At 36.6% G+C, this 27,490-nt stretch overlaps 1 protein-coding gene across 1 annotated transcript in view; it reads right to left on the minus strand.

Moving 5' to 3' along the window:
- The window catches only part of LOC150095851 (protein strawberry notch homolog 1-like), a 527,670-nt gene that overhangs the window by 85,173 nt on the left and 415,007 nt on the right, over positions 1-27,490 (minus strand). The window contains exon 23 of the mRNA XM_090409548.1: positions 16,779-16,925. Coding sequence (XP_090265674.1) covers positions 16,779-16,925 — 147 coding nt within the window. The remainder of the gene's footprint in view (positions 1-16,778; positions 16,926-27,490) is intronic.

Below are 27,490 nucleotides of genomic sequence, written 5' to 3' on the forward strand. Positions count from 1 at the left end.
TCACACCCTCTTTATACAGTTTCCAGGCATGACCTCTGGTTCTCCCCTGATCTCCCACTATTCTCTGTAGAACTTCTCCACCATTGATCCTATAACAACCCCTTACCAACTTGTAGGTCTCTATCATATCTCCCCTCTTCCTTCTCTCCACTAGACTCTGCAAATTACATCTTTTCAATCTTTCCTCATACTCGACATTCCAGAGGTCAGAAACTACCTTAGTCAGTCGCCTTTGGACCCTTTCCAACATCTCTTCATCCTTCTGAAAACCAGGTGACCAAATCTGGGCACAATAGTCCATGTGTGGCCTAATCAAAGCCTTATACAATGGAACAAGAATCTCCCTACTTCTACACGTCAGTGTCCTCCTCATCATTCCCAGAAGTCTTTGTGTTGTCTTCACAATTTTGGCGATGTGTCCCCTAAATTTTAGATCCTTATCCACTATCACTCCCAGATCTCTTATTTCCTCTACTTCCAACAATATATTCTTACCAAGCATAAATTCTGCATCCCATCTTTGTTTTCCAAATTTTAAAACCTTACATTTTGCAACATTGAACTCACATCCCCATTTGCTTGCCCAATCACTCAATTTATTCAAGTCTTCTTGCAAGACCACAACATCTTCACTACTCTTTATGGTTCGTCCCAACTTTGCATCATCTGCAAACAACTGAATATCTCCATTCAAATCTTTGCCAATATCATTAATATACAAGTTAAATAGTAATGGCCCTAAAACAGATCCCTGAGGCACTCAACTAGTGACTTTCCTTTTCCTGGATATTGCACCCCCATACACAACTTGTTGATACCTATCAGATAGCCAGTCTCCAATCCAATGCACTAATCTAATATCCAACCCCATCTGCTCTAGTTTGACTGTTAACTTATCATGAGGTACTCTATCAAAAGCTTTTGCAAAATCCAAATATATTACTGTGTATCCTTCTCCTCTGTCCAAGGAAGCAGTCACTTTATTGTAATAAGTAAGTAGATTACTAAAACACGACCTCCCTTTAGCAAATCCATGCTGTCCATCAAAGATTATAACATTGTTGTCAACCCAACTCTGGATCCTAGTTCTCACAAGCTTCTCCAACAACTTAACCACAACACCTGACACACAGATAGGCCTATAGTTTAATGCTTGAGTTCGATCACCTCCTTTATGAAGTGGCACAATCTTGCCCTCCTTCCACTCTTTAGGGATTTGACCAAGTGCAAGACTCGTATTAAAAAAATATGTCAAGGCAGGTGTCAACTCTCTGGCACATTCCTTCAGAATACGCGGTGATATATTATCAAGTCCCACAGCCTTATTTACATCTAGTTTACTCAACTCCCCAAACACCTCTTCCTCACTTACAGTCAGTCTCTCCTCCCCATCATCAACTGCTCTTAATCTCTCCATGAAGTCACATTCACAAGATTGAAAGATCTTTATGAACTGTTCATTAAGTATCTCCACCACACATTCTGCAACAGCTGTCTTTATACCATTTCCTCCAATCAATGTCATCCTTCCATAATCATTCTTTCTTTTGCTGGCTACATATCGAAAGAACTCCCTAGGATTCTTTTTAGCTTCATTAGCTAACTGCTGTTCATACCTCTCTTTAGCTACTCTCACCAACCAAGTCACTCTCCTTGCCTGGTCTTTGTAGAACTCATGAAATTGGTTACTTCCACTTCTCTTATGCTGCCTCCACAATGCCCTTTTTCTCTGTATTGCATGCTTAATCTCTTTATTCATCCATCTCACACCTAACTTATTTAACCTTCTCACCTGTGGTATACATTTAGACATTGCATTGATCAACATTTTCAGCTATCACAATAAAAGAAATATATAAAAAATTACAGAGACTTAAAATTGCATTAACAGAACAAGTAGAATAGACAGTAGTCTTTTGAAAACAAAAGTCATTTTGTTTTCAAACATGCTACTGTCTTTTGTACTTGTTCTGTTAATGCAATTTTAAGTCTCTGTAATTTTTTATATATTTCTTTTATTGTGATACCTGAAGATGTTGATCAATTCAACGAATTTCCCACCAAGTAAAAATGAATTATAATAATATATATATATATATATAAAATCTGGAAACTAATGATGAAATATATAAGAACAAAAATTTGTTATCTGCTCTAAAACCATTTTTTAGTGGCTGTTGGGATAATTAGTCTTTGAACTTTGTGAGTGAATCAGATTTTCATTTGTCGTGCAAAATTAAATCTTGGTTCCTGCTGATGGAATCACGTGAATAAATCATTTCATCAACACTCAAAAATTATTATATCTTATATTTGTCTTCTAAGACAATTCCAACTACAATAATGGACCTAGATCTTGGGTTTCTTCTAGATCTCTTTCCTGGCAACTTGGTATCAAACATCTGTTTTGTTAATCTTTCCTCTTTCTCTCTATCATTCTGTTCTGGTGCTTATACTACCTTAGATTAGCTCTGCTCACACATTCCTGAATGTTAACAATGTCTAGTTCCCTCTTAACATCTTCATTTTTAATAAGCTTCTGCTACTGATGCTATCTATTTACTCCCCCAATTTTTCTGAAAACTCTCATAACCATGTCTCTAGTATTTATTCAACTGCTTTTTTATTTCTAACATAACTCCCAGATATCCACAAGTTAAAATTGGTTTGAACACTATATACTGTTATTTAGTGTTCTGGTTAATTTCTCTCTTATTATATAAATTTATTCATCTGGCTCCCTACCATACTAGCTTTGCTTATTCTGCTGTGAACTTCGATATTTAATTTACAGTGTTCACCAAAAATTGTGCCTGATGGCTGAAATATTTTACTTGTTCTATAGATTTCTCCATTGAGATTGGAATTGAAGGTTTCTATGTTCCTCCTATTTTCCAATTTCTCATTATTATTATTATGGACATCCATGGAGTCATAACACTCATCTTGGGATGCCCATGTTAAACAAAAGGAAGTCTATCATACCATTCTTTAAACTCATTCACTGTTCGTGCTCTTACTACTCTATCAGGCAATGCATTTCACTTTTATTATACATGTATATTCACAAGAATATATAATTTTATTACTGTAAATATTTCAACCAGAAACTACCTGTTCATTATCAGTATATCAACATAATCACAAGGTAAAGCTACAACAAAGAATGCTAATCCTATTTAATCAAATGTAATAATAATAAAAAAAAAGGTTAGCTCTTACCACTTCTCATAACTTCCATGGATGGCCTCTTCTCTTTGTCCCTTCCTCTTTATCTACCATATGAATTCTACCTCTCAATAGTTCTCAATGATATAACCCCTCCTTTTACCTGCAGCCAGCATATCCTTGGTATCCTCGTAGTTAACAGTGTACAGTCCTGATATAATCTATAGACCGAGGACATTGTATCTGTTGACTACAGATACGAGAGGTGATATGATTTATCCTCTTCAAATCTGAGCACCATATGTGGTCTGATCAGGACTTTATACAATGGAACTAACTCTTGTATCTCTACTGGTCAGTGCCCTTCTCAGTATTGAGGAAATCCTCTCAGTTACCTTCACCACCTTTGTGATGTGTGTCCCCTAAAGTTTCTATCAATCACCACCCCAAGGTTCCTTGCCTCTTCCTCTAGTACAGATCCACCAACAGAGTATGTGGATTCCCATCAATGCATCCAAACTTCAAAACTTTACATTTACTTGCATGCCCATTCATCTGCAAACAACCGAATATCTCTCTGCAGTCCACTGACAATGTCATTGATATAAAGATTAAGCAATACAGTTCCCAATACCATTATTTTATATTGTGGCTTAAGCCAATAAGAATACAATTTACCAGCCCATCCTTGTCATTCAGTATCCATAGATATACCTAACAGGGTGCACCACAAGAAGGTGAGAAGCCTTGTTCGGTTCTTTGCATTCTTTTAAAGCAGGGTTTCCCAAACGGTGTTCCGCGAGAAGCTGTCCTGGAATTTGTCATTTTAGTTTTTCTAAGCATTTTCATGAATAAATCTTTATTTATTCATGAAAATGAATAAATAAAGCTTATAAGTATTTTACCAGAACAAGTTACTATAAGGTATTTTAACCTTATTAAATAAAAATCTCAGGATTTTTTTTGCAGGTGCAAACTTGACTTGTTTGTCTGTTTGCTTACTTGGGAAATGGAGTAAAACCAGGTTTAAAATTGCTTGGTATCTTTAACATTTATTATACCCAAGGTAAAATACTTTCTACATTTGTATCTCCTCCTGAGATTTTTATTTAATAAGGTTAAAATACCTTACGGTAACTTGTTCTGGTAAAATACTTATAAGCTCTGTATTACTAAATCTTGGTATTTCTAGCCTGGCTCCCACTGATGAGACCTCAATAAAGGTCGAAACCGGTCTGGGTAGTGGCCTTCTTGCCTTTAATACAAAACATCATACATCTCCTCTAGGAGATGTGTTTTGGCATTAAGGGTAAATGTTAAGATTAGTGATCAGAGCTTATACCACCTTTACCACGAGTTGCCTTAGTCTTGCACTACCTGTGGGATCAGCTAGACTTGCAGCACTTGCAGGCGCAAACCCGACTTGTTTGTCTGTTTGCTTACTTGGGAAATGGAGTAAAACCAGGTTTAAAATTGCTTGGTATCTTTAACATTTATTATACCCAAGGTAAAATACTTTCTACATATACTTGTATCAAATTGCTCTTTTAGTGCCTTCAGTTCATCTCCATAACAATTATAAGGAATATTTTTGAGTTGCTAGAGTAGGAAAATGATAACAATTTTTAGCTCTTATCTGACTATCCAACAATCTTAGTTTATTACAAAAAGCTTTGACATGTCCATGCAGTTCATGAACCAATTGTCCTTGTTTTTGCAATTTAAGATTCAGTTCGTTTAGGTATCAGGTGACATCTACAAGGAATGCTAAATCACACACCCACTCATCATCTTTTACTTCGTTAATTGCGTTTCCTTTTATGTCCATAAAATCTGCAATGTCTTGTCTCAGATCATAAAATCGTTTTAACATTTTACCTTTATTCAACCACCTCACTTCACAATAATAAGACACATCTTCATAATCCGAAAATAGGTCGGCCAAATACTCCTTAAATTGGCGGTGATTAAGTGCACATGACTGAATAAAGTTAACACTGGCTACTACAACTTCCATAACATTTGTGAATTTAATCGATTTTGCACACAGATTTTGTTGGTGGATAATGCAGTGAAAATTTATTAAATTTTCTGGATGGATCTGTAGTTTTATTGTTCTTTTATGAACTATTCCAATAAATCCCTTCTGTGCACCAACCATTGCAGGGGTTTCATCAGTGCATATGCCATTTAAGCCCAAATCTCTCGAAGACTGTGTTGACTGTTTCAAATATATCTTCACTGGTAGTTGTTCCTTTTAACGGCCAAAACGCCAATAATTCTTCTGTGATGATGAAATCCATATCAACTCCTCGAATAAATATTGCTAGTTGTGCTGTATTGGGGGCATCAGTGCTGTCATCCAAAGCAATTGAAAATGCTTCCAATCTAGCAATCTTCTCTTTTAAACTTTTTTTGATATCATCAGCCATAATTTCTATCCGTCGGACAACAGTACGTCTCGACAAACAAATATTCTCAAAGTCTCTTTTCTTTTAAGGACATATTATACTTGCAACATCCAGCAGACATTCTTTGATAAATTTTCCTTCACCAAATGACTTAGAATGCTTAGCGATTTTTTCGCTTACCACAAAGCTAGCTTTGACAATGCTATGGTGCTGCGTTCTTTGCTTGTTGAACATTTGCTGCTGGGTATCCAAGTTCTTCAACTTCTGTATTTCATCTTTTCGTAGTTGTCCATCAATTTTTGGGTGATCCGCATGTCTCGAAGTAAAGTGTCTCTTCAACACGTTGTTTTCTTTGTTAACGGATACGGATTCATTGCACAGCAAACATACAGGCAAACCTTTATTCAGAATAAAATAATAATCCTCTGTCCAGCTGTCTTGAAATTGATGATTCTCTGCATCTACTTTTCGTTTTTTTGCAATAACCCCTTATACTGTCCAAAATTTATAAGCGATATTCAGAACTGCCAAACAAAACTGTCTTCTACACCGCAGGCACCGAACAGAACATAACATCAACGCAGGCACTGAACAAAGCAAAGTGAGAAAGAGACCTTCACTGGAGAAAACTGTGTGTTTTGCGCAAGTCATATGACGTCAGCTCAATGTGAGTTAGTAGAACACACCATGTTTTCTCCCACCATGAATCAGACAAACTTCGCTGAAATAGATTAGGACCGGATCAAAAGAAGTAGAGGGCCGGATCCGGCCCACAGGTTGCCCATATGTAGACTATGTTATTGTTGATAGTGATGTTTTCTCCCTGGTGCAGGACACCAGAGTGTACTGAGGATTTGAAATTGGAAGTGATCACTATTTAGTCTTGAGCAGGATAAAATTGAATTTCATATTGAAAAGAATAATGACATGTAAGAAATTTTTAAAGAGAATAAAAGTTGAGCAACTCTCAGATATGAACTATAGACTAAAATACACACAAAGATTATTGAAGAAAAAATGAAAGAGTTTGAGAACACGAACCAATCCTTGGAGATTCAGTGGCAAGCCAAGAAGAAACCCCTGATTGATTCAGCCAGAGGGATGTGGTGAGGTTGTCTGCAAGGATAGAAAAAATCAGAACTCCATGGTGGACACAAGAAGCTAAAGAGGCAGTGAAGGAAAAGAAGAAAGCATATCAAAAGTTCCTGGCAAATAAGTCAGCTTATGCTCTTAGAGAATACAGAGACAAATGTAAGAAAGCTAAGCACTGTGTAAAATAAGCTAAACACAAGTCATGGGAGGACTTGGGCAAGAACATAGAAAATAGATATCAAGAAGGTGGCAAAATATTCTGGAGATTGTTGAAGAAGCTTATAAATGGAGTAAACAGTACTGTAAAAGGAGTTAGAGATGATAAAGGTGACATGAAAACGGGAGAAAAAAATATCCTTGAAGTATGGAGTAATTACTTTGAAAAACTGCTAAATGAAACACTCAACAGGCATACAGTCAGGAATACATATCCATACTTGAAGTAGAAAAAGCCATCAAGGGCTTCAAATGTGGAAAGGCAGCTGAAAAAATATAAAAGTGGTATAAAAGTCTTACAGTGGCTGCACTGCATAATTCAGAACGCCTGGACAGAGTGACGAATTCCTGATGATTGGAGTAGAGCTCTCATAGTACCCATATATAAAAAGCGAAGTAAAACTAAATGCGAGAATTACAGAAGGATTTCCCTACTGAGTGTTCCTGGTAAGATTTATGCAAGTATACTTGCGAAGCACAAAGCCACTAGGCTAGTTTCTTAACCATATGCTTGGGGAAGGAGTGTCCTGGGTTCGATTTCCATCGCCGACATGAGGAGCTTAAGGATCTTCCTCAGCCATAGCCAAGTTAGCCGATCTTGGGCATGGACATGACCAAGACCGGCTAACTTGGCTATGGCTGATTTGGCAACCGGTTTGCCTGCTTCCGGGATGAAAAACCCCCTGGGGTTTTTCATCCCGCAAGCAGGCAAACCGACCCCGTGAACGCACACGGATCTACAGCCATAAATACTTAAGCCTCGTGAGGGACGGGGGGGGGGGGGAGGAAACTCCATATGAATAAATAAAATACTTAAATGGTTGAGAATTGTGATGGAAGAAAAGCTTGGTGAAGAAGAATAAGCTGGATTCAGGCCAAATAGAGGCTGTAAGAAGCAGATCTTTACTTTATGCCAAATAGTTGAGAAATCATGGGAATATAACAAAGATCTCTATTTAAGTTTTGTCGATCTGGAAAATACATATGACAAGGTGCCAAGAGAGAAGCTATTCAATACGCTACAGTTATATGGTGTCAGTGGGGCATTATATCAAGCAATACTTAGTCTTTATTTGAGTTGTAAGTCAGCAGTTAGAATTGAAGGAAGTACATTATCCCCTCTGTTATTCATTATCTATATGGATCATATTATGCAGGAAAATGGCATTAAACATGATATCGAAATGTCAGCTCTTTGCTTTATGCGGAAGATGTTATACGTCTAAATAAATCTGCTACAAGTCTGCAAGATTCCTGACTAAATTGAATAACTGTTGTAATAGATATGGTATGAAGGTCAGCAATAAAAAGACAAAGACAATGAAAATAGGCAGAATCGTTGAAAATGCCAACTGCATTGTGAATGGAGAACCTGTGGAACAAGTAAAACATTTCAGCTACTTAGGCACGATTTTTACTGAAGATGGTAAATTAAATATGGAAATAGACAACAGAATTAACAAAGCTGGCATGGTAGGAAGTCAACTGAATAAATTTGTATGGAATAAGAGAGAAATTAGTCGTAACACATTAGCTGTATACAAGACAGCGTTCAAACCAGTTTTAACTTATGGATCTGAGAGCTGGGTAAGAAGTAAAACACTTGACCAAGGACTAGAGACTGCAGATATGAGAGTCCTGAGAAAGATTAGCAGTGTGAACAGATGGCATCAATGGCAATACCATATTAAAAATGAGGATATTAGTAAAGAACTGGACATTGCCAGCATCAAGGAATGTGTTAGCAGAGCTAATCTCAGGTGGTATGGTCACTTAAATAGAATAGGAGAGGAAAGATTAGCAAAACAAGTATTCTCTGCCAGGTAGGCAGGAAAAAAGACCCAAAAGAAGACCAAGATATAGGTGGATTGATAAAAAAAGTGCCTTAGAAGATAGAAATATAAGATCTGATAATGTTGGAGTCGTGATAAGTAACAGATTTATTTGGAGAAAAATTGTAGATAGGAAGTTAGTAATGATTTAAATTTTTCATGTAGCACTCTCATATCCTATACACCCCTTGAAGGTACATGGCAGGGATTTGATTGTCTTTGCCTATAATCAAGAAACTCTTTCTGGTCATTGGACAAACTCTCTTCAGCTGCCTTACCATCAACATCGAACATGTGGAGAGAACACTGTCCATCAATCTCTCAACAAGCCTCTATACATGGTTTGTTGTATAGAGGCTTGTATAGAAACTCTAACCAAGAGAGCCCATAATCTTTGTTAAAGTGGAACTGCCCTTACAACTGAGCTTGACCACATACACAACACTTTCCTCTCCAATGGCTACAGTGATCACAGTATTAAAAAAATAATCAGTTCCCCCCCCCCTATTCCTCGGTCTTCTCTTCAGAAAGAGTTTAGAAATGCCATACCCTACATCTATGGCCCATCAGAAAAAATAGCCAAGAGTTTAAAAAAGTACGACCTACACACAGCATTTAAGCCCCACCGCAAAGTTGCTTCCCTTATCTGTTCTACAAAAGATCAGCTCTCTCCTCTCTCAGTGCCTGGAGTTCATAAAGTACCCTGTTCCTGTAAGCTGGCATACTTTGGACAGACAGGCAGATCAGCAACCATCCACCTGGAGGAACACAAGACATACATCTGCAACCACAACTATGGTCAGTCAGGCCTGGCTGACCATGTCTTGGATACAACCAACAGGATCTCATGGTGAAAAACATGGGATCCTGTGATCAGTTAAGCAACAGATCAGCAACCATCCACCTGGAGGAACACAAGATATACATCTACAACCATGACTATAGTCAGTCAAGCCTGGCTGACCATGTCTTGGATACAACCCACAGGATCTCATGGTTAAAAACCACCATGCTCCACCACAGCAAATTCTAAAAAGAGAGGCTATTTTTAGAATCAGTAGCAGCTCTCAGAAATCAACCAAATCTTAATAAATACGGTTGCATTAAGCTTCCTAAGATTTGCGAAACACTTATCATCAGAGATACCATCTTACATTACAAGCCACCTTCAACAGCGCCTTAGTATTGTGTGGTATTTGTATAGATGTTACATTAGTTTTTTTGTAATCCCTGAAGATGTCTCAGTGACTGAGACGAAATATAGGAAGTATTAAATTCTGTTTTAATCCTTTCTGAGTGCTCTATACAATCCATTAAGCCCCTAACATGAAAACTCTCAACAAATGGCTTCCTGGATGAAGATCTCTGCAGCTTGGTTTTGTTCTTCCTAGGAAGATATGATCATCTGTCAACAGGATCAGAACTAACCAGGGCAGATGTGGCAACCTACTACACAAACAAATGGAAACTGTAAGACCACCCTAATTGTGACTGTTCCCCCATAACCCAGATGATAACTCATATTTTGAACGAACTCCCTAAGGTGACAGATGAGTCCCTGGACAATGCCTAACATCACAATTTCTTAATTTACGATTATTATTATTGCACTTGCACCTCCATGGAGTCCTAAGACACATCATGGGAGACCCAAACTATAAAGACTATCTATTGTACCTCACCTTGAAACCATTAACACGGGGTTTCCCAAAGCGAGCTCTGTGGAGTCTTAGAGCCCACATCTGAAATTCCAGGGGTCTGCAAATCTTGTTCACAAACATTCACTTATTTTTTTAAATTAATGAAACAATGACATGATGTTATAAGTTACAATCCATCATACTAGACTCTGCAGTTCAAAACAACTGTACTGCAGTCATTAAAATTAACTTAATTTTTTTTAAATTTATGGAGCACAAAATTGTAAAACGGTGAGTATTTATTTATTCTGTGTTTATTTTAAAGATCGAGTTGTGAGGCTCTGCAAAAAAAATCATCCTTGCTTTAGGGTTCCACTTTAGCAAGAAGTCTGGGAAACCCTACATTAGCAGATGGAAACATATAAAGAGCATTCACAAATGACTCAGGCAGCCCATTCCATTCATTACCTCTTGTTCTGCTCCCTCTAGCTAAGTGCTGAAACATTTCCCCTGCATTAATCCTATAGTTTGAGTAACAAATGTTTTTCATATCCCTCCTTTTTCACCAACCAAGTTCTGCAATCCACGTATCCTCAATCTAAGGGAGCATTCTACAGACTACTGACCATCTCTGGTCACTCACCTTTGGATTCTCTCCATCACTTCCTCATCCCTGAGAAACTCAGGTGACCAGACCTGATTATAGTAATCCAGATGTGGTCATAATAAGGCTTCATAAAGAGGAGAGTGCCTCTGCAGCTCAGTTCAAATCTCATCCATGACGTGAGGAATCTTTATCTGGTCTCTTTTGACTAAAGGTGAGTTAGCCAGTCTCATATGGAGGTAGTGGGGTTTTTCCACCTGGAAACTTGGGTTTTTCATCCCTCAAAACAGACAAACTGGTTCCAAGAACACACATGGATTACAGCCATGAATACTTACATCTCAGCCATTGGTGTGATTTATCAGCTATATGCCAGTCCCTAGCCCAGATAAAAATGGGGGATTGGGGAAAAACAATGGCAAACTATACTGTAAAAATCACCAGAAATAACTTGTGGCAAGAGCACTTGCCTACAAAGTTACCAGAAGTCGAACTCGACTGAAGGGTTAAATCAATCAAAGAGGAATGATAACTCTTATCTCTGCTTGTTAGCATGTTCTTCAATAATCAAGTAATCCTGTGAGCTACCATGGCTACTTTAGCAATATGCCCTCTAAACTTTAACACTCTATCTACTACTACCACCCCCAAATCCCTGGCTTCAACAACTTCCTGGAGTACAGTTCCCTCAATGTGGTACACAGCTTGTAATCTTTGTATCCCAAAATGCATAACTTTACACTTGTCCAAATAAAATTGACATATTATGTTTATATTTATACTATATATATAAATTATATATATATAGTATAAATATATATATATTTAATTACTGGTCTCCTGGTTTCTGAGGTGATGCAGATACAGTGAAGAGAGTGCAAAGGAAGTGTTACAGATCAAATCGAGATTATGGAATGTAAATTATTAGGATGATAATGAAAGAAAGCTTGTAGGATTATTTAAATAATCCTACAACCTCTCTACATCACCAAATTGATATCATTAGCAAACAACTGAATATCTCTATTAAAATACCCAACTCACTTATATCGGTATCATTTATATACAAATTAAACAGCAGTGGTCCAAGCACAGAGCCCTGTGCACAGGGCTTTGTCCTGGATTCACCTCCCCCATACACTACTTTTTTGTATCTGTTCATCAGCCACCTTTTTATTCTTATCACCAGTTTCACATCAATCCCCATTCGATGCAGTTTGTGTAACAGTTTCATGTGGTATTCTGTTAAACGATTTTGCAAAATTCAGAAGTATCATGTGTAGCCATTCCCTTTATCCAACTCTGTTGTTATTATTATAAAAAGTTTGTACATTACTAAGGCATAAATAACCCTTAAAGCCATGCTTGTCCCTCTGCCCCCGCATAGAGTATTGTATTCTTATCCACCCTTTCCTGAATTCTCCTTTTCATTAAGTTTTCCAGCTTTTACCACCACTCTTGAGATACTGATTGGTCTATAATTGCTTCCATAGACTTAGATCCTTCTTTATGCAAAGGATTATTTTGCCCTTCTTCCACTCTTGGAACTTTACCAGAGCTGAGATTTTATAGTCAAAGGCATTGCCAGTTCCCCTGCACATTTTCTTAAAATGCAAGCCAATATCCCATTCAATCCCACAGGTATATTTGCAATCAGATTCTGCAATATTCTAAGTGCCTCCTATTCATCAACCTCTGTTCTCACATCACTCCCTATCACATCTGCTATAACATATTCACTTGGATAATATACCATTGAAAACTGGTCACTCAGTAACTCAATAATTTCGCCTTCCTCTATACTATCTGCACTCATTAAAGTTATCCTTCCATAGTCATTCTTCTCCCTACTTACCACATAACAAAAAAAAAAAAAACCTCTGATTGGGGAAAAAACTTCTTTTTCCCGCATGGTTAATTTCTTCTCATAATCTGATTTTGCCTTCCTTACCATGCTGGTCACTTTTCTCCTTGGATACCCTCAACAGCAATTTCTGTTTCTGAAGCTCATGCTTAATGATGCTACTCATCCATCTAACTCCTACCTGATTTAGCCTCCCGACCTTGGGTATACAGCTTGATATTGCTTCCTCCAGATATTCCTCGACTACCTCATGCACTGTGAACATCCTTCCCTTACAAATCTTTATGCCACGGTGCTGCTTCAAGCTACCTCCTAAGTGTAGTAGTTCCGCATATACCCATTCTTAACTGAATTTCCACGTATAATAGATTTAGTTTAATCCTTTATCCCAGTGAGAGCAAACAAAGTTTGCGCCTGAAAATATCTTCAGGACTAAATATAGTGTTGTACTATCTTATCCAGTAAGTAGTGCAACACCAAGGCAACTCGTGGCAAAGGTGGAGCAAGCTACCAGGCAGTTCTAACCCAGTATCTCCCATAATGCAAAACACTGCCTGGTAGCTTGCTCCACCTTTGCCACGAGTTGCCTTGGTGTTGCACTACTTACTGGATAAGATAGTACAACACTATATTTAGTCCTGAAGATATTTTCAGGCGCAAACTTTGTTTGCTCTCACTGGGATAAAGGATTAAACTAAATCTATTATAGTCTAACCTAGTGATAAATAAATTTTCAACATGAATTTCCACGTTTTGCTACCTCCCAAGTTAAGACCACATGATCACTTTTCCATTTTAGTTATAGACAGGTCTTTTGATCCTTTAGTAAGATCCAACACTCCCATAGGTCGAGTCCTCTCTGTCACATTCTGCTTCAAGTAATTATCTCTCAGTAAGTGTATAAATTCCATTTCTTCCTGCAATATGATCTTTTCTACTCCTTTTCTGTCTCCAAAGTTGAAGTTCCCCATAATAATTACTCAACTTGCTCTAATCTGCTGATGTATGTTTTCCATATCACCCCTGCTTATAGCAGACAATTTTATATTTTGTCCTATTAGTCTCAATTTCACACCAGATTGACTCAAAAGAACTGCCACCTGCTCTTTTTGGCTGGATTCATCTGGTATCATCAGCAGTCCCATCCCCTGTCCACTCTATCCTCTCTGAAAATACTAAATCCATCAGATTCTATCCTTGTAACTACATCATCTGCTGTTAGCTGTCTCACTAATGCTGTCTCACTAACTTCTGGCAAGGTTGCACTAACCAATAACAAAAACTCTTCCCCTCTTATTTCTGATTCTTCTAGCATTAGTATATAGAAACTGTAGCATCCCCTTAAACTCCCAACTACCTTTACACTCTGAACTGACTATCCCATTCAATACTGTTGCCTGAGAGACTAGATTCTACATTTTTTTGCTCATTCATACATTACTAAGGCATAACTGACCCTTAACAAAGCCATGCTTGTCCCTCTGCCAATTTCATTCATTCACTTCATGGGGGCCTTCATACTTCACTTATATTATTGAAAAATTATAAATTATCTTCAAAATAAGCAGTGATCTGAAAAAAAACAAAAAGAAGTGCAACTATGTTATATAGGTGTTCGGCTATTTTTTTAAAATTTTTATTTATTTTTATTTTTTTTGAAGAATAGTGTTTTAACTACCTATTCAAATTACAATATTTTAAGGCTACAGTTTATTTTCATCAGAGAATTAAAAACATATTTCCCTTTGGGAGCATGTACCTATACATTTTTAGTGTAAAACGGTAGTAAAAAAAAAGTATAGCTACTTCAAAACTTCCATATGTCAATAACTATTTCTTTTCAAATGTGCAGTATTTTATTCTTCATACTGCAGTAAGGTACTGAATAATAATATGCACTATTTTCTTCATTCGATATGACCCTTTCAGAACCAAATTTTATTTTATTTGACTTTTCATCCCCAATCCCATTCCTAAAAACTAGTGCATATGATTACTTTCTCATTATTTTTGGTGAGTGAAGATCAAAAGTAATGATAAGAATGACATTAACATTAGTACTATTTTAGCCACATGTTTAGCAGAAAGATTAGCTGATGCATAATTTGCTTTATAACACCATTTATTTCAATTTCTAAATGTGCAATTCTTGGAAATGCTTGAAGGGGAACTGCAGTTCAGTGTGATTATGTTATAAAATAGTTTCATGCAAGTAATCACTTTCAATAAAATTCTGAAAAAAATAAAATAAAATCATCTGTTTTTTTCCAGGTCAATATGCAGTGATTACAACCATTTTCTTTACCCATTAAGGGCAGCCTATTTTGTTCTGCTATTAACAATAAACTAATTATTTGATAATTAGTTTATTGTTAATTGATTGTATACTTCGGTCTAATAACTCGCATAAAATTATAGCTACACCTCATGTCTTATCATAAAATGCATGTCCGTGTGGTTAGCCTAGTGGCTATGCGCTTCGCAACCATATGCCTGGGGAAGCCGTGTTCTAGGTTCAATTCCCATTGACGACATGAGGAGCTTAACACGTTCATTGCCAAGCTGAAAATTGGAATTTCGTGTGGTGGCCAAATTTTTTTTACTTGATAGCGACGTCCATACGATAACGCACGATCGGCCGCCCGGTGAGAACTCGCATCACGCGATATCGCGTGATTATCAATGAAGGTGTTAAGGATCTTCCTCACCCATAGCCAAGTTAGCTGTCTTGGGCATGGCTAGCAGGGTTTTCCACCAGTTTATCTGGGGTTTTTCATCCCACAAGCAGACAAACCGGCTCCATGAACACACACACACATGGATACAATCAGGAATACTTAAGACAATCCCCCCCAAACTATAGGTCTGAATTGTCAGCCATGCCAGTCCCGAGCCCGGATAAAAATAGGGGGGGGGGAATTGAGGTGGTGGGGCCGTACCTCCCAGTAAAAGGGGCTCATGGTTGAATCACCATATGAAATGAATGAATGAATAAAATGCATATCACCTCTTGCTTTCATTAACTACAAATATAAATCTGATTTTCTGCAGAGGATTATCACTCTTCTTAATGGAGATAATTGATAACTTAACTTCTATATGATGTACACACACACACTGTGGCCAGCAGAGAAGGTGCCTAAAGAGTTTGTTGGTGTTTTAGATAATAAATTTTGATAGGGGAAGGGGTGTGTTTCATTTCTACTGGGTATACAGGATATGCCAGGTTTATTTATCTTTACTTGACTAAAAATAAAACTAAGATGGAGTGATTTTTTTTTTTTTTTGATAGTGCATTTCTCTTTTTTGTCTTCTTTAATTTAGCTATCTCATCTGAGATAAAGTGTGACTTCTCATCTTGTCACTTGATACTTGGTTCAAGATTAAGTGAGTCATCTCTGGTGATTCACTTCCCATCACATTGTATTGAGTCTCTCTCTTGGATTAGTTTTTGGATTGCGATTCAGTATTTCATCAACTCTCTGGCATTTGGATATATAAGTATCCTTTCCCCCCCTCCTCCACTTTAACCATTCCTGACAAAAAAAGGAGCAAATGATAAATCTGAACTGGGAGCAGCTGGAATATGAACAGGTGTTAAAGATGCATGAGCAGACTAAAATAGTTCTGGAGAAGAAATGGCCACAGTGTTTCCCAAATGCAGCTGCCAATCCATCTCCCAATAGGAACAAGTCAGCTACAAAAAGAGGTGCAAGGAAATAAGTAATGAAAATGCAGAAATACCCATGGATGCAGAGACTAATAAAAGGGATACAATGAGACAAAGGCACTAGCTTCTAAACTTTGTGCACTGTGTCTATCACCATTATGAAATATTGCTGAAGTTCAGTCATGAAGATACGGTTGCAAACCCTTTTATAAAATGAATTATTAATGTAATATTTATGAGGTAATTTAAGTAACAAAAGTAACAACTTAGATATCACCTACCTAAAATGCCCATATCCCATCGACCAGTTTTTTTCGCATGTTGGATGATAGCTTCTAAAGTATCTGTAAAGTACTGAAATAAGCGATTCTGTAGATCAACTTCTATTCCAAGTATTCGATTAAGAAATTTGCTCATGTTGTTAAAATCTACAGTGAAAAAAATAATAAAAATCAATAAATAAAATAGGATATTAATTATAATTAAGCATAATTCTGATCATCACACTCAGGAGAGTAAAAAAAATAACTTATAAGGATAATCAGCTCCCTTAGTATATCATTAAGTTAATTAGCTCTTAAATTATAAAATGATTTTTTTTTAGTTAAGAAACATTACCTAGATATTCAAATTTGCCAGTGTAGTTAGCTAAGTAAGCAAGATCTTTTCTCCAACCAATACTGTATTTACTTGTTCCCCTCGCATATAGTTCACACAAAGAAAAAAGTTTAAACCTTTAAGAAATAGGGAGTGAATGTTGTGGCAGTTTCAGATATTTTGGAATTCATTTAACTCAATAATCATCGGTGTGCTCATTGAGTCGAGCGATCTTTTGTTAATCCCATATCAATTATATGCATACAGATGAAAGCAACTAGTAGTAGAAATGTGGAAATGAGGGCACTGATTTCTACTCAAATCTTGGATCGCATGGGGATGGATTAAGATTAAGAGATCATCATTAGAACTGTTGTGCAACTGGATTTTGAGAGCTTGGGACATGATTTCGACAGAAATAATTAATTTAATTACAGAAGCATTGTTGCTAAAGATTCAAATATATTGTGTGATGAAGGTGAGTGGCCGATTGCATAAATAACATTGATAATTAAAATTTAAATGCATTCATTTTATAAATAATGCGAGCAATTATAAACTATACTGAATACTGAGGATTTAATTATAAACACCAATTTAGTTTTTTCTTGAAAAACTTTAGTTTCTGAAAATCCCTGCATATATCTCACACCACAATTTTTTAACTTTAAGTTTGTGGGAAAAAGTGAGAGTTATATTCGAGCAAATACGGTACATTGTGGGGTTCAAATCCCACTATGGGGTGGATGTTTATAACTGATGATATGCAGTAAGAGGGCATAAGGTAATATGTGTTGAATTTGAGGAGACAACAGATAAGTTGTTTTTGAAAATATTTAGCAATAACTGTTTCTTTTTTTTTTTAAGATTATAATTTTTATGAGTGTTTGTTTGCTTGTTTGTAGAACATAAGGGGAATAAGTGCCTAACTGTGTGGCGTTAAAAGTTTTTATTTTTGTTATATCATATACGGTATTGTACATTATGGTGGGCAATTTCAACGTGTGCAATTTTGTTCGCTGTAGCATGTGTGAAATATCTTCATTTTGTAAAATGAAAATCTGTGGAAAGAGAATGAAACTGGTGAGCATATAAAGTGTTTTGAGAGTGAGTACCAGAAGTGTGGGGAGAGTAAGAAGAAGAATGATAGTAGTAAATTGAACAACAGAATGTGAAAAATGCAATTGTGAATGATGAGGTTGATGTTGAATGTGATAAGAGTGACCACTTATGTATGGCATTTTTGTCCAAGTCCAAATACATTGCAGTTTTTTTCCCATGACATGTAAAAACTATTCTGAGCTTATGCACTCTCAACATCTTTTATACATTTTTTTGGTTAATTCTTCTAATCAACTTTGTTCTTATAAGTAAGTGATAACACCCATATACATTTGCTGTCGCACAATAAACCATATCATTTTGGATGAACCTTATAGTTTCCAGGCATACTACAAAAGATATTTCTTTGTGCAAAATCCTTTCAAACTCAAATCCCTCTAAGCCTGCAGATATATTATACAAAACAAGGAATATTTTCCCTTGACCAATCTGCAATTGGGAATGCTACATGCAACTTTACTATCATTTTAATAATCATTAGCTGTTCATACTTTTGCTAATATGTTTCATGTCATCCAGAATAATGCTCATTTTCAAGTTTCCCCAAGTTAAAATTCCACAGTCTATTGGATGCAAAGTGAGGATGTTCAACGTCTGCGGTGGCAGGGATGTTTGTGAAAGCATTTGATTGATAGATGAGTTTCACCAGATACAAGACAAATGCTATATCATGGAGGCCTGAAGTGACTTGAAAAAATATTGTTTGAAAAAAAAAAAAAAAAAAAAATAATGTGCATGTCTTATCTTATAACAGTACTTCTAATATAAGATAATTTATTATTATTCATGATAAATACAGAAGCGGCATCACATGAAATACACTACAACAGAGAGAGAGAGAGAGAGTTATGAGCTATATGGTGAACCAGCACTTGTAAAGTGCATCATAGAAAAACAAAGTTTATAAGCATAATAGTGAAATAAATGGTCATATCAAGCAGTCATTAGCATTATCTTAAGAAGAAAGCCATTCAGTTCAGACAAAATTATGTAGACTACAACCAAGTTAGAAATAATTACTTTAATTTCCAGATGTTTCAAGCTTCATATTAAGGTCATCATTTGGAGTATACCCATACATATATATAGAGACAAGCTATATATAGCATGCCAAAGAGAAAATGATTTGATCAACTTATTCTACTGACCTGACCTCTAGTGGAAAAATAAAACTACATCAAGGCTACAGCTTCTGTTTATAGCTTCATCAGAGAACAAATTCATATATCAATAGATAGTTTTATCACAGCAAACGCGGTGTCCTAATTTAACATGAGAGTTGTTATATTACAGTTATGATCCTGGACTTACAGTCCTATTTATCATTAATTCTTCGAAGTTTAGATTTTAAATTTCAAACCTGATTTTGAGCAAATGCAAATTTAAAATCAGAACTTTTAAGTTGTTTAAATTCAGATAATTGGGATATCCTTGAGTGGATTACTGACAACTCTGCTAAACATATTGTTGAAACAAAAAGAGTAAAACTTATACTGAAATTTCACAGAGAGAGATCAACAATATTCAGATGGCCAACAGATAAATTTGAATTTCTCCTCACTGAATGGAAACAGTCAACCACAAGCCAGTGATAACAATAACAGCCAACTACTAACAAGAGAGGATAACGACAATCAACCAGAATTAAGTGATAACAGGAGCCACCAACTGTCTTCAATGAACAGTCACGTGATCAACCTTTCTAACCATGACTGAACTTTGCTGTGGCATCCAGAACTATTAACAAATTATACTTTATATACTATAGTGAAAGAAGCTTAAGATTTCTCCCAACCACTACAGCTGATAAAATACAATTGAAAAGCTTGAACATTTTAAATAATACGAAAATAATAACTAGCAACCTAACCAAATCTGAATTGGCAATTCAGATCTTTAAAATCAAATCAGGATATCATAATCACTAGAGCTGATAGAGGGAGCGCCACTGTTATTTTAAACCAAACAACATACCTGGAAAAAATTAATCAATTAGTCTCAGACAACAGCACCTATCAACTTGTTAATTATAACCCAACTAATCAGATAAAAAAGAAAACAGAAAAATTACTTAAATTAGTCACCAAGGATACAGTTAAAAAAAATTCCCTCTGCACTATGCTCATTCCCCAAGAATTTACGGTTTACCCAAGATTCACAAGCAGAACGTACCGCTCTGGCCGATAGTTCAAGGTATAGACAACCCCAGTTATCACTAGTCAAGAAATTAGCATCAACACTACAGCCGTCGGTAGGTCATTCCCCCTCCTATATTAAAAACACAGAACACTATGTAAACAAAATTAAAGACATCACACTGGAAAAAAGTGATTTATTAGTCAGTATGACATCTCTGGCCTTTTCACAAATGTCCCAATCAAGGACACAATTCTTTTACAGGACAAATTCCCAGCCAATACCACAGCATTTTTTTGCACATGTACTACATACTGGCTATTTTGTATAGCAAAACATTTTCTACTTACAAAAAGAAGATACAGCAAAAGGGTCACTGTTATTCCCCCCCAATTGTTAACTTTTATATGGAAGCTTTTCAGCAACATGCTCTAGATTCCTTTACTTTAAAACCTAAAGTCCGGCTTAGATACATAGACAATGTTTTTGTTATCTGGTCCCATGTCTGCCAGACTTTAGACACTTTCCTGAGCCACCTAAACAAACAAACAACACAAATGCACAGAATTCACAACTGAGATTGAAAGTCAGAATACGCTTCCTTTTCTAGATACACTTGTCACACTTCTGCCTTCCAGTGATCTTTCTTTCAGTGTTTACCGGAAGCCTACACATACTGGCTAATATATACACAAACTCTTACCACCATCCAACACAAAAACTAGGTGTCATTAACACACCAGAAAACAGAACTTTGAAGATTTGCTCAAGTGAACAAGCACTTACAGATGAATTAAAACTTATCAGCAATACCTTCCTGAAAAATGGCTACAGCCAAACTATCAATAAAATTTCTTCACAAGACCCCACATAAAAACAAAAGTAAGCCAGATTACAATAAAACTGCAGTCATTCCATACATTAAAGGGATATCAGATAAAATAAACAGCATACTACAGAAATACAACCTTAATGCCACCTTTAAACCTCCTGCAAAATTAAAGAACTTATTCAATTCATCAAAGGATCCACCTTCCTCTGCTGGTCCATCCTGGAGTATACCTTATTCACTGCACCTGTAATTTGTCCTTTATAGGACAAAATACAGGTGCAGAATGGCTATGATGGTAAACAATTTGATGCATAGGCTGTGTAGAAGGAATGGATGCAAGTTTTTGGATGCCTGCAGGATGCACAATTTTTATCCAAAAATCTGGCTTTTCTGATTGTGCCCTAATACTCTACATAGACTTGATTGAAAAGGCACCTGTTGTTTACATCACACCAATACATAGTATGAACATAAATTTAAGGGGGATCTGGAAATTCTTATCAACCACCCAATCTTAACAATAATGATGGTCTAAAAATCCCAAGAAAGAACATGGAAGGCACATATTCTACCCACATAACCTTTTCATCTAAGAGTTAATTATAAATAGGACTGTAAGTAACTCAGGATCTTAATACCAATATAGCAACTCTCGTGTTAAATTAGGACACCACTTTTGCTGTAATAAAACTATCTATATGAATTATCTGAATCTATATGAAAAAAAAGGAACAAAAGCACATTAAATTTAAGAAGTATAGTAAATCAGGCCTTTCTGATCATGCCCTAATACTCTACATACACTTGACTGGAAAGGCAAGTGTATGTAGAGTATTAGGTATTAGGGCATTCTTATATCACATAAGAGTGAATTAAGAAGAATGGCTATGATGGCAAACAATTAGATGTATAGGCTGTGTAGAAGGAATGGATGCGAGTTTTTGGATGTCTGCAGTGAGTTTGAGGGAAGATTGGATTTGTATAAAAGGAACGGCCTACACTTCAATGCATTTGGTATCAGGAGTCTAGAAAAACTAATAACTGGTATGAGACCTAACACAGAGAGTTAGGGAAACTGAATTATAAAGGGAAAAATGGTAAGAATGTGACTGTAAGAGCAACAATGTTATAAAACTGTGTTAATAACAGGAATGGGCTTTGTCATGGAAATGTTGAGTAGAAGAGAATGATTTCGACTTTGTGCATAAGGATGATGTGCATTATGAAAATTATAAGGAGCAGACAATAACAGTCACAACAGTTATATGGAAAGCAAAGTTTGAGAATGAAAAGAAACTGGCTCTGCGAGCTAAAGACAACCCACAAGAATTCTATCGATATGCTTTAAGTAAAAGCAAAAATGAAAGAATAACTCTTCTAAATGCAGATGGCATGAGGGTTACAGATGCAGAAGAGATTGTTTGACTAATGAGTGCCCATTTTGTTAAAAGTTAACCTGGTGTAGGTGACATTGAGCTCACTGCTACCTCTTCACTGGATGAAGAAATTCAGTGTAAGAGGACGAGGTATTAGAGCTGTTGCACAAACTGAATAAGAATTCAGCGATAGGGACTGATGGGATATCAGCATGTGTGCTAAAAGAGTGTTCAGCTGAATTGGCTATTCCTTTGACTAGGCTGTTTTGTTACTGTTCACAGAACAGGGAAGATTCTGCAGGAAAGGAAGGAATGTATGGTAATTCCATTGCACAGGGATGGTGTAAAGACTGATGTATCCAATTATCGACCAATTAGTATCTTAGGAGTGGTGGTGAAGATTTTGAAAAAATTGGTTAGGGCTCACAGTGAATCTCAACTTTGCAACGAGCAACATGGGTTTGCTATAGGAAGGTCATGTTTTAGCAACTTAATCATATTCTATAACAATGTTACCATTGAACTAGACAAGGGGAATAGATACACCATGATATTTTTGGATTTTGCTAAGGCTTTTGACAGAATTCAAAATGTAGACTGTTGCATAAATTAGAGAATATGGGTTTAGATTAGAGAATATTAGCATGGATAAGAGGATGGCTGACTGACAGATATCAGAAAGTGGTATATGGGGGAATGCAAGTCTGCAAGATTTAACACCGAGTTCTAGACCTACTATGACTTCAAGAACCCCATGTCCTGACCATTTTCAGCTCTATTTAAAAAATTGCTGTGCAGTATTTCTTTGAAAAATAATTGGAACAAGAATTTTAGTTATACATGAGGTATGGGCTCCAGAAACGGGTTGTAAGAAATCAAGGTTTTTGGAAAAAATAAAAAGTTCATTTAGTGTTCAAAATTCAACAAATTCAGTCAAAACATCGCTTAGATGTTACATAAATAATGAAAAGTATCAATAAAATTTATGTGTGTTATTATTATGAAGAAAATATCACTTTACACAGGGGCATAAATTACTATAATTATCCACTATTGGCCACAAAAGTCGAGTGGTAAATTAGTGAATTAGGCCATTCAGTTTTTGAAATGCCACGACCTCTCGTGCAATCGCGAACATGATTTGCTGGCCAGCCTCTCGCTCGAGTTCTGCATCACTGTGGCTTAACACGGAGCTCACCTTTGTGGAGAGATCTGCTTCTTCTTGTTCTGAATCGCGGTCTGCCCAATCATCTAATTCAGATCCTTCATTATTGAGTATTTCCTCGAGCATTTGTTCTAATTCATGTTCTAATTCAAGGATCGTTTTACATCTTTGCTTTGGGCACTATTGGGTCCGTCTGTCCATGGTGTAAGAGAAATACAAACTGATCTCTCAGGTCACAAGAAGAGAGTCGTGAACCCCTTATATTGTTTACATTGGAGCAGCAGAGTTATGATCGCGCAATATAATATAAACATGAACACGTGCGATCATACGTGATGCAGGCGTTACATATACTAATATAAATGCCCTTTTTTATTGATGAAAGTCAACCATTCTCATGGATAATGAAGCTGAAGGTTCAAATTTAACTACAGTATAGTCTGATAATGAATTTCATGTATATATTAATATTTTTTGAAATTTTTAAATTAGCGATGTAAATATACATCGATGGGATTCTGGGTTTACATGCAATCAATGTATATTTATATTGATAGGACTCAAAGTGTTAAGATAACCAGTGGTGTACCACAAAGATCAGTGCTTGGGCTGCTGTAATTCAATCTATACATTAATGATATTGGGAAGGATCTGACAAGCAACATGCAGCTATTTCCTGATGATGCAAAGATGGTAAGATAATCAGGAATGCTGCTGGTATACAGTACTTGCAAAATTATTTGAATTAGCTGGAATTGTGGGCATGGAAAAATGGGTGTCAGTTCAATGTGATAAATTTAAAGTCATTTGCTTCGGAATGATTAGATATCCAATGTTGTATTATATGGGTGGGATTAGGCTAGAAGATACTGATGAAGCTAGGGAATCTTGGAGTGTTAATAGGTAGGAAGTTGAAGTTTAGAGGCAATGTGGCAAAGATTGCAAATGCAACTCAAAAGATAACTGCAATGCTGAAATGAACATTCACATGTAAAGATAAGGATGTCTTTACATATGAAGACCTTGATAAGACCTCATTTGGACTATTGTGCACAGATCTGGTCTCCTAGTTTCTGTTGTGATTCTGATATATTGGAGAGAGAGTGCAAAGGAGAGTGTTAAAAATGATATCAGGATTATGGAATACTGATTATGAAGATAGACTGAGAATTTGTAGACTGCAGACACTAGCAAACAGGAGAAAGAGAGTGATATGATTGAGACTTACAAACAATTCTGAAAGGGTCATACAGGATTTCAATTGATGGAATTTTTCAATTTATGGAGGGTGGAGAAAAAACAAGAGGGCGTCCTTGGAAGCTGAGAATGAATACTGCTAAGGAGGTGGTGAGGGCTAGATTTTTCTCTCATAGGGTGGTGTATGATTGCAACTGGATGTTGTGAATGCCAGCTATCACACTTATTCTTGAATTCATTCAAGAATAAGTATGATAGCTTGCATTCACAACATCCATACTTATCATACTTATTCTTGAATGAGTTCATGAATAAGTATGATAGCTGGTGCATGTAGTATGTGACCTCCCCCGATGAGTCCCTGACTCCCTGGAGGTCTCTCTTAATAATAATAATAATAATTTGTTCTCTGATGATGTTATAAATAGAATATAGCTTTGAAGTAGTCCCTTCCCCTAGAAGTCAGGCCAGTAGAATAACGGTTGATCATATCATTCTCTTTGGCATATGTTTGAAATGTAATATAGCTTGTCTCTGTATATATTCCAAATGACCTTAATATGAAGGTTGAAATGTTGGGAAATTAAAGTAATTTTTTCTAACATGATTGTAGTCTCCATAATTTGAGACTAATGAGTGCAGATGCATTGACTGAGTTTAAAGCACATATTGTGAGCTTTAGCAGGTATCTCTCAATCCATTCTATGAGTCTTAATAACATAATAATAATGCTGATTATTATTAATAAGAAGACAGCTATGTCACTCATATGTTAGCATTTGTATCACACTACCATAAGTATTCTTGTTGAGAGGCTTATACGCTGGTTAAACATGATAACTAATATTTAAGGAATTGACAGCGTATACTAGAAATATAGATTAAATAAACTTTAATATATACTTTCCAATATTTCGGCGAACGTCACGTTGCCATCTTCTTGGGAACTTACTACAAAGACACGTGCACACAAGTACTAATAACAGCAAATGAGACTGAAGCTAGGAAGCTAGCGTTTTCCTAAAGTGGTCAGTTTTGATGTCTCCTCCCTATTCACGAATGTCCCCCTCAAAGAAACCTTAGAGCTAATCCAAGCTAAATTTCCTCCCGATATCTCAACCCTATTTCAGTTTACAATGAACTCAGGCTATTTCGTTTGGCAGGAAAAATTCTACAAACAGATAGAGGGGACAGCCATGGGTTCACCACTTTCCCCACCATTGGCCAACTTCTTCATGGAGACGTTTGAAGAGAAAGCCTTAAACTCAGCCCCACAAAAACCTACCATATGGCTTCGCTACGTTGATGATGTTTTCGCTATTTGGCCACATGGCCCGGATTCACTCCTCTCCTTCCTAACACACTTAAACAACCAACACCCTAGAATCAAATTCACCCTGGAAAAAGAGGAAAACAATAACCTCCCCTTCCTAGACACACTAGTCACCCGCCAACCTGATGGAACCTTGGTTTTCTCAGTTTATAGAAAACCCACCCATACAGGCAGATACATTCACCAACAATCCCCCCCCCCCACAACAATATGGAGTTATTAAAACATTATTCAACAGGGCAAAAATAATCTGTTCTAATGATCAAGCCCTAACCACTGAACTAAATCACATCCGTGACACTTTCTCAGCCAACGGCTACCCCCTCCAAAAAATACTTAACCCAGTTATCCACAACCCACCACCCCCTCCCCTTCACAAAAAAGATTACTCTAAATCCATCACCATTCCCTACATCCGAGGCACCTCAGAAAAAATCAATAAAATCTTAAAAAAAACATGACTTGACCACTTGTTACAGACCACATAGAAAACTGGCATCCCTTATCCGCTCCACCAAAGACCAACCACTTCCCCTAGACCTACCTGGTGTATACCAGGTCCCTTGCAGCTGTAAACTGTCCTACTTTGGCCAAACAGGCAGGACAGCAAATATCAGAATCTCAGAACACAAGGATTACATCCGATTTCACCAGTACAGCCACTCTAGGCTTGCAGACCACGCTCTGGGTACTCGCCACAGAATAAGATGGAAGAAAGCTACAGTAATACACCGCAGCAAGTTCAAGTATGAAAGACTATTCATGGAATCAGCCTCGGCCCTTAGGAACATGCCAAACCTCAACAAATTTGGATGCATGAGACTGCCCCAAATTTGGGAAACTTTTATCAGAAGAACTTCAGCCCAAAGGCCAAGAACTACCAATATAGCCTGCCAGGGGGCACCATCAGGACTTTAGGAAAACGCTAGCTTCCTAGCTTCAGTCTCATTTGCTGTTATTAGTACTTGCTTACTGTTTTTCATTGGATAACAATGAATCATAAAATTTTGTTTTAATTATTGGCTAAGTATGACTATCAGAATTAAGATTTATGATTTTCTCATGTATATCATTACTGGATACAAAAACAGTCTTAATCTTTAAATGAAATAATTTATATAAGATAATAGTCAGACAATGCATGGACCTGTTGTGTTCAAATTTGGTTATCTAGTTTTATCCTGATGTGGAAAAAGAGGACCTGGAGATGAATGACCATGGTGATATCAGTACTC

This window comes from Typopeltis vanoorti, chromosome 19 (assembly GCF_054136105.1).
Source record: "Typopeltis vanoorti isolate ZY-2024b chromosome 19, IOZ_Tvanoo_1.0, whole genome shotgun sequence".
In the NCBI taxonomy this organism is placed as follows: Eukaryota; Metazoa; Arthropoda; class Arachnida; order Uropygi; family Thelyphonidae; genus Typopeltis; species Typopeltis vanoorti.